We start from the raw sequence: 20,844 nt of genomic DNA, 5'->3' as shown, positions 1-20,844 counted from the left end.
AGCCTTAACTCATTTTTATGACTGTTTATGAAACATAATTACTGGTATTTTCCCACCTCTACTTTTCTATTAGAATTAAACATGATGTTTGGGTTACTGTGTCTTTAAGACTATGTAAATAACTTTCCTTTTGATTGGCTGACCCCTTCCGAAGTGAAATGAGGCACATCACGCTTAAAAAGCAGTCTAGCATGAAGTGTGTGGAACAAGATGTTAAGTTCAGAGTGAAAACCCCTGGGGCGCTGGGGTTTTAGCTATTTCTTACACATGTCTGGATGCTTTGAAAGGTTATGTTTCCTTAGCTCTAAAAACAGTCACAAACTACATATTCTTACATCTTTAATCTGAAATAGGTGCAATCAGTTAATTTTATAACCACTTGACACAATTTAATTGAAACTATTGGTTTGCCTTTATGCATGGTGCCAAATCAAATACAACTGGTGCTAGGAAGGAGGAAGGTTTTTTTTAATGAAAATTTGCACTACTATAATCTCCTTTGTGTACTGTCCTAAATTAAATTTTCAGTGGGAAAGGGTTTTTCCTGTTTTTTATGTTGATATACATTTTAAACTCTATACCAAAAATCAATGAAACTAAAAAATAAAAAGGATTTTATTAAAGAAAAAAAAAAACAAGAACATGAAGTTGAAATGTATACATATACATATAATCTGTGCTGCAATCTGATGAAATAAATAAACTCTAATTTTATTTAATATACTAAATAAAGGAAACTTTCTATTTTTAGGCATTATTTATTAATGAAAGATTGGGCACATACTGTCAGCAATGTGTGGAGGTTTAGCCATCCCGTCACAGTCACACTGATGTCCTGTTGGGGCAGCAGAGAGACCCTGCACTCAGCAGACAGCGCTCGACCAGTTGATGAGTTCTGTTCAACACAAGCGCAAACCGAGTCAGAACTGCAGTAAAACTTAACGAAGCTTTTCTTCAATGGCTCTTTGGTTACCTATATCCTCCTGAGGCCTGGCTATTTATTTTGTTCAAATATCTGGGACCTCTTAACCATTGTTGCTATCTGTAATCTTAAATATTCCTGTAATTTCAAAAAGATATCTTGGCTGCCCAATGAGTCCTCAACTGTCAGGGTGTGGTCAACAGAGCACCTTGAAATTGTTTCTTCAATATGAGATTATAAACTTTGAACTTTAACGTATGATTTAATTACATTACTTTAAAACCCTTTCGAACTAAAGCTTTTAGTCAGTGTCATTTGTAAGGGACAACATAACTAACTGCCTTCAGTTAATGTCAGAATGAACTGTTTAAGGGCTCTTTTATCCAAACCATGTTTACGCTGAATGTTTACCCCATGTTGGTGGTATCTTGCACTAAAAAAAAACATCTGCTGACCTACCCCAGACAGTAGGTACAGATCCCTCCCTCGGACAAAGTCTGCTGGCTAATTCTGCTGGGTACTGTCTGAGGGTCTCAACCAAAATGATTGAAATGGCACACTTGGAGTGTTTATATGGGCAGTCAAGACCCAAGTGGAAATCATGAAAAAAATCATGCAAAAAGTGAGTTTTGCCTAATATGTCCCATTCAAGAAGAATCCACACCAAACTATATACAATACCAAAATATAACCCCTACATTCTGACAGCAGTCAATACTCTGCTTCAAGGAACATATAATAAAAAAATAAATAAAGACTTTTGTTTCACAATAATTAATTTATCTAATATAACTTAAGTAAACCTCTGAATGCTTAAATGTTCAGAGTTGCAACAATAGATATTTTTATTGGTGTATATAGCTGTCAAGCAACGCAATCTCAAAATGAGAAGTATTGTGTCCCATGACTTTTTCCATGTCTTATAGAAGGTAGAGAAAGATGCCACCGGTCAGTGGATCATTACATGTCAAACTCTGATAACTGACGTTGCCTTGTCATGAGCACACTGGCCAGTGTTCAGCCTCACTCACAAGATTACACCTCACAACTTATATAAGTGTGGCCATTCTCAAGATGTCATGGTCAGTTTACATACTGCTGTCTCATGACTATTGGCATGCCAGTGTATGCTGTATGTCCCAATTAAGGCATGTTATTTTATTACATAGTATTTCATAATAGCAAGCTACTTTTTTGTAATCATGAGATGTTATAGCTTATAATTTATAAAGTATTTTAAACTCTTTATAGAACCTGATTGAATTTCGCATCAAGGAAAACACTTGAACAAGCTACATGTTTAGATGTTTTAGTGTTAGATTATGCAGGTTAGATCAATTGTATCACAATTCTTTGCATTTTATATCCAACACATTGGAGAGGAGGGGAGACAGCAACACTGGTACATTTTCATTTATAAAGCTCTGTTGGGTAAAGTCCCATCCTATTTGTGTAATCTGTTCTCACATCGTAACAGTTCGTCAGATAACAGATTGTCGTTTCTTCCAAAAGGCTGATCTACAAGATCCCCAAGATTAGTTTAGAACTGGGCAGAAAAGCTTTCTCCTATTTTGCCCCATCGTGCAAAACAGTTAAAGATAGATAGATAGATAGATAGATAGATAGATAGATAGATAGATAGATATATAGATAGATAGATAGATAGATAGATAGATAGATAGATAGATAGATAGATAGATAGATAGATAGATAGATAGATAGATAGATAGATTTATCTCTTTGTTTTTGTTAAATTTATTTATTTTTTTTATCCCCCCCCCCCCCCCCCAAAAAAAAAAAACAAAACAAAATGCAGCTGCTTGATAGAAGCCAGAGCCACTTGAACTCCTAAACGATTTTGCAATGATTCGTCTGAATAGAGCCAAAAAGACAAGGAAAGACATTTACCAGCTGTGGTGTGAGCGTGAGGTCTTCTTCAGAGGGCAGACCTGCTGCAATGACACGTGGAGCAATGCACTCTGAGCCAGCTGACTGTGACAAAAAAAACACACACACAAATATCCACTCCAATCGTCATTGTTAGAAAAGTCCATGCAAATTTATTTGTAAATTTGTTAAAAATGTAATTTAGTGCAATTTGACAGAGCTAACAGAGCTATCAACAACATTCAAGCCCAAATGAATCAGTAAAAAAAACTGCAGTAGAATCTTTAAACACCATATAAGATCAGATCATAGATCTGGTGATATTTTGTTTATTTACCTTTTTTTATTTGTTTTAATACAGTGGTGATACATGCTGTGTTTTCTAAAACTGAAAAGCACAACTCTGAACTGATGCTGTTGTTACATTCTGTGCATGATTTAGAAGACTGTGGCAAATAAAAAGCCAACTTCAGCCCCATGAGTGCAGCTGGGTTTGTTTACAGCATATCAATTACTGCATTCAATGGCAGAAATGTTATACTGAGACGATCAGAAGAGATGATTAATTTATGTTAATTTTAGCATTGTGTTTAAATGAAAGGAAAGACATTATAGGAATGTGTTATTTTAAGTGTGGTACCTTAACTTAGTATTATGTAAGAGGCTTAAAACAGAGGCCCTTTATATTAATGTGGTTTGACATTGTTTTAAGGGTTTTAAGGAAGATTGATCTGTACTTGATGAATTAGCAGATTTACAGGATTCCAGAAACACAAATTACTGGTTCACACTATTTTTCATTATTAAGTTGTTTTGTGTGCCATTTTGACACTGCAATTGCAAAGGATTTTAGTTGTATTTTAAATTATTTGATAGTATAGATTGTGCTAAATGTGACCAGGGACATGGAGTAACAAGATAAAAATGTAAATTCCAATTTCTGATTGAATTTAGTTGAGTTTAAAATAAGTTATTTACATTCTGAAAACTTTAAGGGCTTCATGCCCTACTCCACTTAATAATTTTAGATCAGCAACAAACATCAAGCCAAATGATGCATGTTTGAAAATAGACATAAAAACTAGACTTTTACTACTACTTTTAGGAGGTTTTGGGAGAAGGAACATGCCTGAAGCTCCTCCCCTTTTCCAATCTAACATCCTATAAATGCCCTGGTCTTCTACTACCTAGATTTCCTCCCTTTTTACCCTATCTCTTCTTCCTGACTCTACTTATAGGAGAGGGTGGGACACGCTTTCTACGACAAGCTGAAGCTGTTCAAACTCCAGCCCAAAGTTCTCTCCCCAAAGTTTTTTCCTATCTCGTCTTTCTCTTCCCGCATCAGTCACGAACTGATGGCATGTTTTGAACTAGCAAACTAACAAATGAAACAAAATGGTTGGAAGACATTAAATGTTTTGTTTGTACTCACTAATATATTGAGTTTAGAAAAGCACCAATTTTATTATTGTTATTCATTATATTTTGACAGTTGCAGATTTGCTTAAATTTGTTTAAATATTTCCTGCTATAATTACAATTAGGATTTTCAGTAACGTTTTTCTTATCAAACGTGAAATATTTTTATATAGTGGTTGAAAAGAAATCCTCAAGATTTAGGTGCCTAATATCCGGCAGAAAATGTAACAAAAAAAACTGGCCTAAAAATTCTAACAAAAATTCAATTAACTCAAAATCAAATATGGCACATTACAGATTTTTAGTCTCTGTCCAGGTTGTCTTTACTTCTCCATGACACTGTTTAAAAGTTAATCAGCTCTTTTTTTGGATCCTTACCTGATCAACATTAATGCCTGAAATGTACAGAAGCTGATTGATGTTTCTGGTCACTGCGAAGATCTCTAGAGTGAAGAGGAGGTCGGTCACGGGGAACAGACCAAGGTTCTGGAGCTGCAGTGTGACATGCCAAAAGCAATCAAATGACTGACAATGCAAACATCCTAACAATGAAGGATTGTTTCATTCTGTGGAGGCTTCATTAATTTGGCCTGAGGTTACATCACGCAGTGAAACCAAATGATTAAAGCTGTAGGGAACCTCACAGCACTTGGTGCACCACAAAAATACGAGATCCTAACCTGATAAGACAGATTGAAGGTGGGACCAATAACTCCTGGATACCCATTGGGAGAATCAGATTTGATTTCAAATCGAGGTGGATTAGAATCTCTGAAAGAAAAAAAAGATGAAACCAAATATGAATAGAGAACATTTACTGCGACAGCTAGTTTTATCGTGTTATATGAGAACCACCTTGTAAAGAGGAGATCAGCCTCGTTTCTCAGTGGGTGATATATAACATTGATGTTGTCGTCTGCAGTCCTTTCTTCACCATCACTATAATAAATAAAGGATTTAATGTTTACTTAAAACAAGCTATTTATTGCGTGTTACCGAAGGAGGAAAACTCTTACCTGGAGGCTTTAAGAGAAACTTGTATATAATCTAGGAAGGTCGTTCTGCTAAACTCGAACTCCAACCGAAAATTTACCTGAATATGAAAGAGAAAAAAGCATCAGTTACAGTTTCTTCTGAAATCAAGGGTATTATGATCGAGTTTATACTGCATTTGTTGGAGTAACTGTCTATTTTGTTGAGGAAAGATCAATGCTGTGAAGATTTGATTGTATTCAGTGACACAAGAATCCCCAACTCACACTAAAACACTGCATAGAGCACCATCAGTATAATTTCCAGTGAACAGAGATGCGCAGACAAGAGAAGTTCAAAGCTGGGGGACTTTTTACTAGGGGTGGGCGATATGGCCCTAAAATAATATTACGATATTTCAGTGTATTTTCATGTATAACAATATTCTTGGCGATATGACAAAACACAGAATTAAAAAAATTATGTATTTTAAGAATACACTGCTGCAACAAAATGAGAATTAAATTGTATTATTGCATTCAACATGATTTGGCACACCCCTAACTGAGATATTAAAAAAATACCAGAATTTATTTAGATTTGTAACAGAAGTCAATGATACTAATAATGCGCTCTACATATCTCCATATATTCAGGATTAAAGTCAAATAAATGATACTGGACAGATATAATCTGTCTCTACTAGATATATAATAGGAAATGAGAACAGTATGAATTTTCTTTTGCAAAAAACAGCAAAAAAGTAGTACTCTGATGTAATAATTAGGGGTGGGTGATATAGTACGAAATTCCAGGGTATAATATCATTCATTATATTGAAAAATGTTGGTGATATTATTGCGAACGATACGATATGGCACACCCCTATTTTATACCATCTTCATTAATGTTTAGTTTCTCTAAAAAGTCCTAACCTACTGGCAATACTTCTGTACAGGGACTAGAAAATTTCCTGTTTGTGTGTATTTAAAGTAGCCGAATTATTCATTAGAGGGTGTGTCCACAAACATTTGGAGACACAGTATAGTATATGAGCACTGTGTCAAACTGTGTCAAAATTACTCAATATAAAGTGTAGGACTTAAAGCAGCACTAGGTAGGATTTCCTTGATTTTTGAAGTAAAATTACAGCTTGAAACTCACTGCAGCGCTCCATTGAGGTGTAATAGGAGGAATAGCAGTGCTCTTGTGTCTGTGCTGGGCTCAAACCAGACTCTGTAAGTTTTCCAAGGCAGCCGCGACCAACGCTCGCGAGAACTGCGACCTGCTTTCCGACTTTTAGTTCTAACAGTTCTACAAGGACTACTGGTTCATTTTTTACAAACTAACATACAGACACTCTGGGAGAAGCTGGAAAGAGACAGAATATGTCTGTGAAAGCCAGAAATCGAGAAAGAGAAACTAATCCGCCTGAAACATTTATTACACTCTACAACTGTAGGGAGAGCCCACGAGCACAAAATCTCAATCCTACCTAGTGGAGCTTTAATAAAAAAGGTTAAATCTCCATTTTACCTGAAATAAAGAACTAAAAGAGTTTTAAAAGTTCTATTTCACACTAAGATGAATTAGCCACAAGCAAACAAACAAGTCATTCCACTGTGAACCTCACCTTTGAACTGCACTATAAACACAGAGCTGAATCTGTGAGATAAACAGCAGGTGTGTCAGTTTGCTCTGTTACACACCAGCAGAACACAAAGCTGGCAAAGAGCTTAGTGTAAGTTGTTGCACCTTACACTTTCTCTCCCCGCTCTCACAAACTTCTCTACGCTCTGAAACATTTCACACTTAAATCGCTGACAGCTCTGGGATAAATGCATTGGCTGCGTTTTAAGCGGATTACAACTGACGCCACCAAAAACGTATGAAGGTTCTTGAGGGAGAAAAGGTATGCTCAAGAGATGCTTGAAAACAAAGCTAATAAAGAAAAGCGCAGAGCTCCTGCCAGAGAGACATAAAAGAAGATTAAGGGAAACATCACTGATTTACCAGATTCTGATGAGTGGAATGTTTAATCTAAAAGAACACATGGATGAATGGGACACTCTCTGAATAAATGGGGCGTTTTGAAAAATAGATGGTTTATTCAGAGAATAAATAGACAGATGGAACTGAAGGGAAAATTGGCATGTTGAGGAGAATTATTCACCTGTGCAGAATTTATGAATGACATACTAAGAGTGAGTTTTTAAATGATTCGTTCCCAGGAAAGTAAGTTGGTAATGTGCCATGAAATGAATTCTTGTCCATATTGATTTCTTTTGCAGTTGGAATCAGCAGCGAATCTACTATCCCTGACCGTTGGGAGTTTCTCAGGCATAAAATTTTGATGTTCGCTGGGGAGGTTATGGGAGTTGTGTGTGCCAACATGTGACAGGTGTGTGTAGTCTCACCTGGGTCTGTGACCTCATAAACGGAGCACTGATATTGCAGCTTCTCTGAAAGCTCAGTCTGTCTGATGCCTGACACCTGATTGCTAGGTCAGAAGGAGCCTGGAACACATGAAACGCATTAATGTCCTCTTGTTATTAAGCACCAATGGCACACTTAATTTGGTTATTTGTATTACAATCACAATATAAATTAAGGAAGAAAACCCTATGCCACATAGTGAAGTATAATTGTGCTGCCCGTGATTTTGGCTCATAGAATGGCTTAAGATATATATATATATATATACGTATATATATATATATATATATATATATATATATATATATATATATATATATATATATATATACGTATATATATATATATATATATATATATATATATATATATATATATATATATATATATATATATATATATATATATATATATTTAAAAATAAACTCATTAAACAGGCCTGGACAAAAATGACGATATCCCTGAAAATAATGTGACTTAAAGGGACATGTTAAATCAAGGTGTGTAAACTAATTAGCATCACAGGTGTCTGCAATCTTGTAATCAGTCTAAATATAGACTGATTGGGCCTAAATATATGGCCACATGTAGTCACTGTGCTGTTTGGTGACATTGTGTGTACACACAGCTAAAAACACTCATGAATGGCTCAGAGGAAAACACTGGACTATTCTGAAGTGGAATTCTATGAGCCCTGATCTAAATCCTATTGAGCATCTTTGGAAGGAGCTAAAACATGCCGCCTGGAAAAGGCACCCTTCAAACCTGAGACAACTGGAGCAGTTTGCTCATGAGGAGTTGGGCCAGAGAGTAGAGGTGTAAAGGTTTCACTGACAGTTAAATTAATCATTTGATTGCAGTGATTGCCTCAAAAGGTTGTAAAACAAAATATTAATTAAAAAGATACTATCATTTCTGTCCATGTCTGTTTCATGAATTTATTTCTGAAAATAATTATGTTGAAGGATGCTTAAAAAATAATATCTGACTTTCATTTGTTCATTTTTATAGCATTTTTATTTATTACTTTTGTCAGAAAGTTATTTCTGTGACCATTGTGGGTTTCCAACAATTTTCTCCATGTGTGTAATCCAATCAACACGAAATCGTATTGGCCATTTTGACAATTTACTGTGCAAAGAGTCATGAACATCCAAAATTTAATGTTTTTTTTGTGTTTGTGTGATTCTGATGCAAACCTTCACTATCAGGCTGGAGAAGTGCAGGTTCTCAGAGTGAGACATATAGAGCCTTGTGTTATAAGCATTTTCTCCTCTGTTTTCCAGTCGAACTTCCACCAACACTCGTTTTCTGCTGGCCTCCACCACACGTTCAATATTCACACACGCCTCCTGCTGGACACACAATGGCCATGCGGAACGCTCCGGCCAGGCACAGAACTGCCTGGGGCCAAGAATAGAGAGAAAAACAAGGCACAAAAAAAAAACACTTCAGAGCAGAATGCACAATCGATGTTGTTGTTTGCACAAGAAGACAAGAAAAGAAGTGTTACATCGATAGAGGCTGAATGTGTTAAGCCCTACTGTAGGATTTTAAGAGATGGGTTCAAAAATACACACCTACAGTCCAGCAGATCTGTGTTACTCTGAAGTATAAGGTCAGGAACGCATCTATCATCTTCATCACATCCGTTCCAGAAGGGCAGCTGATGGGAAACAGAGGTGGAAGGTACATGAAGCAAGAAAGAAAGAGCAACTGTAAGAGATAGAAGAGGATGAACAGAGGAAAGTTATTAACAGAGGGTTTATGTGGGTAATTCATCTTTAGGTTAAAAAACAGGGCCCAATTTAGTGATTTATGGGTGAGCCGTCAACTGCGCACGCCGCAGCTTGATTTAGGGCGTGTCGTGCGTAAGTAAGATAGGAATGGATGGCTGACTGTTGACTGTTGTCATGGTTTGTTCTGCCGCCAAGATAGCAACACACCAGATATTTTCCTCTATACACCCCACTTCCACACCACCCATCAGTGTAGATATATTCCTAAACTCTGTTGCTATTTTAACAGCGCAGGTGCAAGGCGTTAAAAATAGACTCTTGACGGGAGGTAAATTAGCAATCAGCACAGTGACGCTCATTGTGCAGTGTGTAGGATAGGGCCCATAGTCACCTCTGAACGCAGTACAGTGGGCCAGCCATCATCCAGCACCGGACCATGATCAGGGTCTTGAAGTCCCACCTCCACACTGAAGACTATAGGCCGAGTGTAGTCCACAGTGTCCTATAGACAAAACACAACCCATATCAACATATAATATATATAATAATGGCTTGCTATCTATTTTATATATTTCCTAACATAATTCTATGTTTCTACTTTTGTTATATATATTGAGGATAAAGGTTATAAGGAACAATATTGAAATTTAAACTGATATGGAAAATATTTATTGAGCCACACATATACTGTAGACGTCGTGTGTAACCCATGTGTTACGCAACATGCCTGTAGAGGTTGGAAAGATTTCTAATGGGGTTCTGCGACAACCCATCCCACTCAGCCTGACTATTTCTGCTGATTTTTTGGTGGGGTGGAATGTGGATATTGCACCAAAGACAAGCCAGGCGATGGGGTTGACCACTGACCCGCTGCCATTCTGCTTTTGTCTTAGTGAAGCAACCAACCAATCATTTTGTGGACATTCCAATATTATTTTAATAAGGTCCAGCAACCAGTGGTCCTACCTTTTTTTTAAAAGGACAATGTTTCAGCAGGTCAATGTTCATCAGCATATTACTGCTGTGTTATGGCCAGCCGTTTCACGAGTACTCCCAATTAAAAAAAGGTGGGAATCTATTGGACATAGAAATTTGGTGCGTCCTTCTGTGTTCAACTACTTTTTATTGATGGTGATAAATGTATTTTTCTCTTGAAAAAAAAATCAGCTTTCATAACAAAAGGATCACCATAAATGTAGAAAGAATAAATGTTAATGTTTAACATGTTACTATTTTAAAATACAAGCTTGTATTATCATAGTTTCACTCTTCTTTCACACTCTTTTTTATTTGCTGTTGATAATAATTAAATAATGTAATTTCATTCATTTTTAGGATGAAAATGTTCAGTAACAGGGAAGTAAAATACTGGAGCAATTGTACTAAAGCACTGGTATATATTATTATTCAAGTAAAAAAATGACTCTGTCTCTAATTTGCCATTGATAAGCTGCCACATTACACTAGGATGGCAAACAGAAGCTTTCTGAGACACGGAAGCTTTCACCATAACTGTATAAAAAAAAGTTCATTAATCAAAGAGCTGTATGACACAAATCAACGGCGCCTGTGTGCTTTGTGTATCTAGTGGACAAGGCCATTTGTTCCAGTGCATTAAAAACATGACATATGCTGTTTCAATAAAGGCTAATGCTAAAAATACATGATTAGCTGTGCAGGTCTTCGAAATCTCTTTGCTGAGTCGGGTACATATATCCAGGATTGGAGAGAATACAGAGAGAATGAAGGGATGGCTGAATAATACAATGTTTCTTAATACTGTTTTATGTAATATGATGTATTAAAAATACATATAGAATGCACTCAGTAAGGGGCGCTGAGTGGTCCAGCGGAATAAGCGCTGCCACTATGATCGGGAGATCGCTGCTTCGAATCCCAGTCATGCAGCTTGCCATCAGCTGCCAGAGCCCTAAGAATTAATGTATTGGTTTAAAGCAATGAATGTTGTTTCTGTCACAGGTCTTGAAGCTTTAGACTGAAGGGTGATATCACTACCATAATTCCATAATTCTGCTTTTATGTAAGATTTTGAAACACTGCCCATAGTTTTACAAGCACAATTTCTATGTACATTTTCTCCCCAGTTTGTTAGACATGGTTATTATTATCCTTCAGAATGGAATTAATTGAGAAGAGTTTCAAGTTAAAATAAATGTTTAGACAGCATCTCAGACTCACATGCACATGGAAGTAGACATGCTCACAGTGCTGGCTTCCTGGTAGCACAGAGATGTCTAAAAATGTTTGTCCTTCAGCAGCATCCAGCACGGCTCTGGGGCTGTACCGCCTTTCATCAATAGCCCAGTTAAGCCTAAGAGCTGAGAAAAGATACAGAGATAGAGAGAGCGAGAGATGCTGTTATGTAATGAACCTAATAAGTAGCACTTACGATAATTGCACTCTCACTTGTTAAACATTTCTCACCAACAAACAAAAAGCATATTTTATTTCTGCAACCCCAGTTCCAAAATTGTTGGAATACTGCATAGACTGTAAATAAATATAAGCTGCTAATCTTAAATATAGTCCACAATAGTACAAAAAATATCATGTTAAAAAAGAGACATTTCACTTTTTCATGTTTTCATTTGGAGCTTGATGGCAGCAATACATTTCAAAATTTGGGGCAAGGCAAAAAAACGCTGGAATGTGGTCCCAAAAAAGCAGGACTTTGGCTATCCCACCATCTACAGTACATACTATAAATAAAAAAAATAGATTTTGGATTATTCCCTGTATGCAAGAAGCAAGATCAGCAGTCATTTTTGGATGCTAGTGATCTTCAGGCCCTCAGGTGGCACTGCATTAAAAATAAGTATGATTCTGGAAATTACTTTATAGCAGGGGTGGGCAATATTATATAGTATACAATATATCGTGACACAGAAATATCATGATATTAAAAATCCATATCGTGATAATAGGGCTGTTCTGTCTTAAAAGTAGTCTATTATTTACTGTGAAGCTTTAGGTGTACTTATTGTATAATTGTTTTAGTTTGCAGTTTATATGCATGCACTAAATATTCTGCAATATTATTTGCTGCATTATATTATTTTATGCTATATTATTTATTTTGCCACATTATGATTATTGTTATAGTATTATACTGTATTCCTGAAATTAATTAATGAATTTTAGTTTTCCTATATCGCCAAGTATATCGTTATCGCAAAAATACCCTGAAATATCGTGATATTATTTTAGAGCCATATCGCCCACCCCTACTTTATAGGCTCAGGAACACTTCCAGAAATCACTGTGATTTCAGTTCATTGTGTAATACATTGTACAGTTCGTTGTACAATCCACAAATTAAACAGTTAAATCTGTATTGTTAATACATTGCAATAAGTATACATTATTAACAGTACTAATTATTACTTGACACTAGTTAATACATTATTAATCAATGCATTTTTTTTACTTATGCTTATATTCATTATTATTTATAACATGCTTAAGCTTTAAAATTTAGTAATGTTTATTAATGTTGACTAGTGTCATGAAATAATTAGTTGAGATCCTACTTATTCATTTAACAATGTTTATTACTGTCATAATTACTGTTCATTGGGACTTGTTGTAAAGTGTTGTAAAGTGTTACTGCTGTATCATCTAGAAATGACCTTCTTTGGGCCAATGCTCATTTAAAATTTTAATTTTTATTGATCTGCTCAAAGAACAGTTTTCCATTTTTGTCTTTTTACCCTTTTTATTCTTGTTTTATAATTACTTACATTTTACACAATGTCCAAACTTTTTTGAAACTGGGGTTGTACATAAACTACATTGTTACAGTACAGTTCTTAGTCTATTTTGAAACTATTATTAATGTATACCCATCCAAAGAGAACCACGTGTGACCATAATAGAGAATGTCCTGTTGCCATTCAAGTTGCTAAAACATTGCCCTTTGACAAACTGAAAAGGTACGATCTCCTGACATCTTTTGACACAATTCATAAAGAAAGGACTATGATAAATATTTTTTCCACATATCCATAATAAGAAAATGTTGGCCAAGTGTTAACAGTGATAAGAGAGTATGGAGCAAGTGATAGAAAGAGGAGGAAAAAGACGGATTGAGAAAGGCTGAGTCCAGTTGATAAGATCCAGATGAGGAGTGAGAGGGAGGGAATGGGGCCTGACACAGTTTTACAGTGGTTTCCATGGCTGTTTTCTGTGTCACATTAAAGTGTTCCCCCTCTGGCCGAGGGCTTTACATGCTAGGAAAAAGCTTTCCATTATTAAGAGCTGACCCTTCAAACACATCTGATGGAGATTAAAACAGGTTGAGCACAGTAGAAAACACACAAACGTACTGTATACTCAGTAAAAAGGGATAGGATCATTTAGAATGATCTGAATTTCTGCACTGATTACATATGAATTATTGACAAAATGTCTCCAAATAGAGAACGTTCAGTACTGCTACAACAAATAACCTACAAAAGAATACAAATCGCAAAAATCTTTATTTCTAACTCCAATAACAAAGAAGTATGTTAAGAGAACAATGAATAAATGTTATAATAGAACAAAAGATCAGCATCTCATGGCCTCAAGATGAAGAGACAATGGGTGGTGTAACAAGACAAATAAGTAGATGGCAAATATTTTTTTTCAGTTTTCATCTAGCAATATCCTATAATAAATACATGACCTTAAGAGGGAGGCGCTCACAAAGCATCACACACACATTTTCCTTTTGTGGGAGGAATGATTTTAAATATTATTTGCAACATTTTAGCTTATGTAACAAGTAACTTATTTTTACTTTGTTGGGTGTGATTGTCACTATGTCTTGTTTTTCTCTAGTTTCTCTAGAATTGTGTACTGCTTGCAATAAAGTTATTGTGTGGCTCTATTCTGATAGTATCAGAGCTTAAAATTATGTCAAATTTAGGGTCTATCAATACTAGCTTTGGATGTGCTCTGTAAATGACTAAGCACTTATGGATAAGAGTGTCTTTTAAATGTGATACATGTAAAAGGTAATATAAACAGGGATCTACAAGTTTTACAATAAAGTGTTTGTCAATAGTTAAGTCATTTATTTTTTATAGCCCTAACTGTGTCTCCACAGTTCTCAACAGAAGACTGTATAACTCTACAACTGTTTATGTTACTTGTTTACCGGGAGCCAGAGCACCGGACATTAGTGGCAACCTTAGGTTGATAGGGAATAGGAGATATTCGAGGGTAGTAATTCATGTAGGGGCCAATGATATTCGTCTGCGGCAGTCTGAAGTAACTAAGGCTAATATTAAAGAGGTGATTAAACAGGCCCAGACGCTGTCCGAGGAGGTAATCTGCTCTGGCCCCATCCCAATGAGGCGTGGTGATGAAGCTTACAGCAGGCTTTCTTCGCTGAACCGCTGGATGTCCAAGTGGTGTGCAGAAAATCATGTGGGCTTTATAGATAACTGGCTACAGTTTGAGGGCAAGCCTGGTCTTTTAGGTAGGGATGGTGTCCACCCCACGCGGGAGGGTGCTGCCTTACTTTCATGCAGCATAGCGCACAGTCTTTTAGCTAGTCGGCAGAGTAGTGTTAGAAGCTGCTGACAATCCAGAGCCGGGACCAGGCCGCAGACAGAGAGGCTTAACCAACCGTCTGCGAGCTGCAAAGAGACGTTACCTAGATACCAATGTATTCAGACTGTGTCTGTCCCCCGAGTGAAACAAAAACATCAAAAAACTAAAACAGTCAATCTAAATAACTTAACTTATATTAAACAATCATATCCAGACTGTAGTACTAACACTTCAAGCCTAAAGATTGGTTTACTTAATATTAGATCTCTAAATTCAAAAGCAGTTCTAGTGAATGAAATCATAACTGATCAGAAATTCGATATTCTGTGTCTGACAGAAACCTGGATTAGGCCAAATGAATATGTAGCATTAAATGAAGCCACCCCTGCAGGCTATAATTATATACACAATCCGAGATTGTCCGGTAGAGGAGGTGGGGTCTGCATATTTTTCCGAAGTACCTTAGTTAGCAATCAGAAACACTATGATAATTTTACTTCTTTTGAGCTTCTTTACACCAGTATAATTAATCCAGTTACAAAAAAGAATGCATTTTCCTTAATTAACATCTACAGACCACTAGGGCCCTATTTAGAATTTTTAAAAGAATTTAGTGATTTTGTCACAGACTTAGCAGTAAGTAGTGATAAAGTGATTATAGTTGGAGACTTCAATATTCATTTCGAAAAATTGGATGATCCATTAAAAAAGGCATTCACATCGATTTTAGACTCAGTTGGTATTATTCAAAATATAAGAGGACCTACCCATTACTGTAATCATACTCTGGATTTAGTTTTGACCCTGGGTGTGAGCATAGATAACCCGAATATTCGTTCTCAAACCTCCGCAATTTCAGATCATTACCTTATTTAATTTAAATTACATCTTAGTCATAATATACGTACATCCCCTAGCTACTCTGTAAAACGTTCAATTACGCCTTTTACAGCCCAACAATTTACAGATAAGCTTCCCGATTTATCAACTCTAATGTATTCTCCTGTAGACCCAGTAGAACTAGACAAACTAACCGAAAGTTTAGAAAATACCTTTCGCTCTACCTTAGATGTTGTAGCACCCCTTAAACACAAAATAGAGAGACAGAAAAAGCTCGCACCTTGGTACAATGATCAAACTCGTACCTTAAAGCAGTTAGTACGAAATTTAGAGCGTAAATATCGATCAGCTAAACTGGAAGTGTTTCACTCTGCGTGGAAAGACAGTCTTGTAAAATATAGAAAAGAACTTAATAAAGCCCACTCAGCGTATCTGGCCTCACAGATCGAGATAAATAAAAATAATCCTAGAGTTCTCTTTAGTGTTATTTCCAAATTAACTAAAAGCCAGGCAGGTACTGAACCTCAGATTCCAGCCATTCACACCAGCAACGATTTTATGGACTTCTTCAATAGTAAAATTGAAAACATTCGGGATAAAATTAAACAGATAAATATTACATCCTCTCTGTCATCTGGTCTGGCTGATTTAGAACAAAACCCTGTCACCGAAGTTAGGTTGGAAGTCTTTAACCCACTTCCACAGCTAGAACTAGAGAAAATTATCTCCTCTTCAAACAGCACAACCTGCACACTTGATGCAGTTCCCACAAAATTATTAAAGCAGGTATTACCAGATATAATTAAACCTCTGTTAATGATAGTAAACTCATCGCTCACCCTAGGCCATGTACCCAAAGCCTTTAAAACAGCTGTAATTAAACCTCTGATCAAGAAACCAAATCTTGATCCATCTGTACTGTCTAACTATAGACCTATTTCAAACTTACCGTTTATTTCTAAGATTTTAGAAAAAGCTGTAGCCCAACAACTTTGCTCTTACCTGCAAAGAAACTAAATCTATGAAAAATTTCAATCTGGATTTAGGCCTCATCATAGCACTGAGACAGCTTTAGTTAGAATAACAAACGATCTACTTATAGCCGCCGACCAAGGCTGTGCTTCCCTACTCGTGCTTCTCGATCTGAGCGCAGCCTTTGATACAATAGATCATACTATCCTTTTAGAAAGACTAGAGAACATGGTTGGTGTAACTGGAACTGCATTATCATGGTTTAAATCATACTTAACTGATCGCTATCAGTTTGTAAGGATAAATGATATGTCTTCCAGTTATACCAAGGTAAGATATGGAATTCCACAAGGCTCTATATTAGGACCATTATTATTTACATTATATATGCTCCCACTGGGCAAAGTTATTAGAAAACATGACGTAAATTTTCATTGTTATGCGGATGACACGCAGCTCTTCAGCCAAACCTGACGACAGAGTGAGATTAAAGAAAATTGAGGATTGTGTAAAAGATGTGAAATTGTGGATGTCGCACAACTTCCTCCTATTAAATAGTGAAAAACAGAAGTTCTCCTATTAGGCCCCAAAGCTGCTAGAAATAAATTATCAGACTTAATGCTAAATCTGGCCGACTTCTCAGTCACACCTGGTTCAGCAGCTAAAAACCTTGGAGTTATTATAGATTCAGATCTAGCATTCGATAAACACATATCTAATGTTACTAGAACAGCTTTTCTACACCTACGTAACATCGCCAAGCTAAGAAATGCCCTATCACTGCATGACGCAGAAAAACTAGTCCATGCCTTCATTACCTCAAGGCTAGACTATTGTAATGCGCTACTGTCTGGATGTTCCGGCAGTAACTTAAATAAACTTCAGCTAGTTCAAAATGCTGCAGCCAGGGTCCTTACTAAAACTAGAAAATTTGACCATATTAGTCCAGTACTATCAGCACTGCACTGGCTTCCAGTCAAATTCCGCATAGGCTATAAAATTCTCCTGTTAACGTATAAAGCCCTACACGGGCTCGCTCCTGAGTATTTGCGAGACCTCATCTCCTATTATGAACCACCGCGATTACTTAGATCTCAGGGTGCTGGTTTATTAGTAGTTCCTAAAATTCAGAGGAGCTCTGCAGGAGGAAGAGCTTTCTCTTATAAAGCGCCTCAACTCTGGAATAATCTCCCCGAATATGTTCGGGACTCAGACACAGTCTCAATCTTTAAGTCTAGACTGAAAACTTACTTGTTTAGTTTAGCTTTTGGCAATTAATGTTTTTTTCCTTTAGATAAGGCTGCAGTTTCAGGGGTTCATGGACAGAGGGAATTGTGGGTAAACTGAGATGCTGGTGCTGCTGTTCTCCCACTGCACACGGTCACTCAGGTTTGTGGACGGTGGAGTGGGTGGATGCCAGTGTTTCAGGGAGCCTCCATGTCTATGTTACCTTCTGGCTGTTTTATTCAGTTCTGCCGGAGTCATTAGCCACACTCTGATAATGTTTTATTATTCTCCGTTTTACATAAATCCAGTCAAAACTAATTCCATCTCTCTGCCTTCCTCCGAGTTACTGACTGCCCACCTGTCTGACCCGATACCGATGTTGGACCCTCAGGCTCTCGCGTCTCCTGTCCGGCCAGACTGATGGAAGTTTCTGAAGTCAGCTGTTCTCCACCACCACCACAGATCAGCTGCTCATCGTCCATCTTATTCTCCACTACAGTTTACATCCAAGCCATTAGTGGTGCGCTATTATAGTCCTGAATATATAAAACCTATGTGGATGTATGAAAGACTTTTTAAAATTTTAATTTAAAAGCCGTTTGACCAGTGGTAGGATGGTCCCCCCTTAAATGTGAGTCTTGGTCCTCCCAAGGTTTCTTCCTCCTCCTGCAGCTCTGAGGGAGTTTTTCACTGGGGGTTCTGTATTCTGTATTTTCTATGTTTAATGTTTTGCCTGATTCTTTGTCCTGTAATCATGTTTCTGTAAAGTTGCTTTGTGCCAACACCTGTTGTAAAAAGCGCTATACAAATAAATTTGATTTGATTTGATGTGTTATTACCATATTTTTTACATTATAAGGTGCACCATATTATAAGGCGCACTATCAACGAATGTCTATTTTCTGGTCTATTTTTATATTTGAGGCACAGTGGATTATAATTCTTTAGTATTTAGTATTTTAAGTGACACTATGAGGAACTTCTAATTCAGCAGGTCTCGCTGCTGGGGCGGGGTAGTGGGGGAAGAGTGGCTAACTAAGTTAAGTAAAGCTAAGCTAAGTAAACAAAACTGTAATAAAAAAAGACTTTCTTTTAAAGTCAACCTTAATCTACACAGATTTTTCTCTTGAAAACTGTTTATTTGGGTGAGTAAAGCACTTCCATTTATTTACAGTAACATTAGATTCACAAATTTCTGCAGCACTAAGGTTAGAGCAGAGACTGTAAAAAAAGATGGACGTCGTGTCTCTGTTCCCATTCATTTAATGAAAATGAAGCCAAAATCTTCTGCCATGTTTGCGATCCTGATACCCAAGTCTGTGCAGTAGAGACCAGAGGAGGGAGAAAGACTGTGGAGAGACAGCCTACTCATTTGAATAACCCCGCCCCTGAGTGCTGCGTCGCGGTCACAGGCTGCAGAGAGGAGCGGAGCTGACAGTCTGTTACTGGTCCCGCCCATAACCAGCCCTTTTACAATAACCACACCTTTTTTGAATAGAACTGAATAACGTTTTTAAAAATGAATTCTGTGGGGATATAAAACTTTGACAGTATAAGCAGAGGTTACACTAGCTGTTGCATTTAAATAATGGAGGTAGAATTACAGTATATTGGAAAAAAACGTGAGTGAAAGTTGTCTGTTTTGCCATTGAAACCTATGGGGATGGGTGGAGATACACAACTTTCTGCAGCCGAACAGCAGGGGGCGCCCCACCTGTGGTGGCTTCACTTTTGAGAGACAATGCTCTGTCCAGCTATACACAGTCTATGGGCTGGAGCATTAGCATTAGCGGCTAAGCATTAGCGGCTAATCGCTCCAGCAGTGCTAGCCAGGGTTAGCGGTAGTGGTTAGCGGCTAATGGTAATGCTACTCCAGCCCCGGTGCTGGAGAACTAAACTGAAACTCCTGTATAACACTGTAACACTGTAGCGGAGTGGCTTTACTGCTTCTTACAACCTGACTGGTAAAATTCATACATACACTCTAAGAAATATAAGTACAGATTTGTACTTAAAAGAGTACAAAGCTTGTCGCTGGGGCTGTACCTTATATTGAGGCACAAAAAAGTACCTTTCAGTGAAAGTCCTTTTTTGTACCCATGGTTTTTGTGGCAGTAAAGATCATAAAGATTATAAACATTATCATCAACTAAATATGGCTCAAAAACTTGATGATACAAAATTGTCTGGCTTTCAAATAAAAAAATGTGCAATTAAAATATATATTGTTCATTAGTACAGTGATGCAGAATACTGAATGTAGCCTTTGGCTGGTTAAATGGTACAAATTTGTACTTATTGCTGTTAGAAATGACTTTGTACTTCAGAGGGAACAAATCTGACCCTGTAAAGACCAATATTGTACCTTTGAGGGTACAATTATAAAGAGTGTACCTTCGAGTACAAAAAAGTACTCATGTCGTACCTCTGTTTTTTAGAGTGTAAGGTGCACCGAATTATAAGGCATACTTTTGGGAAAATTTAAGGATTTAAGGTAGAGCTAAAAAACGGTAATTTAGTCTATCTACAATTGTGGATAACAATCAGAGCCCATTTTTTATTCTAATTTTAAGTCTAAGCAGAGATCCAGGTCATTTCAAAGTGTTCATTTACAGTTTCTTGAAAGTTTATACTGTGTTCAGTGCAGGTAGAAACAATGTACATAGTTAAAAAAAATCACTGTTACATACCAACTTCTTGTGGCTCTGCCACTGCAGTTCGAGCTGTGACAGTGACACATACTTTGGCTGCCATGCACGTCACCTCTTTGCCTCCTCGCACACAGTCCTTGTTAAACACGTTTATCTTTGATGGCTCAAAGTCAACAGCTATGTGTAAACGGACCACGCTGCGAGACCTGTCCAATAAAAC

General features: G+C 36.9%; 1 protein-coding gene across 1 annotated transcript in view; it reads right to left on the bottom strand.

The window, feature by feature from the left end:
• itga11b (integrin, alpha 11b) overlaps positions 1-20,844 on the bottom strand; it is a 65,629-nt gene that overhangs the window by 7,409 nt on the left and 37,376 nt on the right. The window contains exons 16-27 of the mRNA XM_007231189.4: positions 20,664-20,830; positions 11,575-11,714; positions 9,767-9,877; positions 9,217-9,302; positions 8,836-9,040; positions 7,618-7,716; positions 5,245-5,321; positions 5,084-5,167; positions 4,909-4,999; positions 4,607-4,720; positions 2,831-2,914; positions 785-895 (exon numbers count right to left, since the gene is read on the bottom strand). Of these exons, the coding sequence (XP_007231251.3) occupies positions 785-895; positions 2,831-2,914; positions 4,607-4,720; positions 4,909-4,999; positions 5,084-5,167; positions 5,245-5,321; positions 7,618-7,716; positions 8,836-9,040; positions 9,217-9,302; positions 9,767-9,877; positions 11,575-11,714; positions 20,664-20,830 (1,369 nt within the window). The remainder of the gene's footprint in view (positions 1-784; positions 896-2,830; positions 2,915-4,606; positions 4,721-4,908; positions 5,000-5,083; positions 5,168-5,244; positions 5,322-7,617; positions 7,717-8,835; positions 9,041-9,216; positions 9,303-9,766; positions 9,878-11,574; positions 11,715-20,663; positions 20,831-20,844) is intronic.

Source organism: Astyanax mexicanus, chromosome 2, assembly GCF_023375975.1.
Source record: "Astyanax mexicanus isolate ESR-SI-001 chromosome 2, AstMex3_surface, whole genome shotgun sequence".
Classification (NCBI taxonomy): Eukaryota; Metazoa; Chordata; class Actinopteri; order Characiformes; family Acestrorhamphidae; genus Astyanax; species Astyanax mexicanus.
The sequence above is the reverse complement of the archived record's forward strand: the minus strand, read 5'-3'. Positions and strand labels throughout refer to the sequence as shown.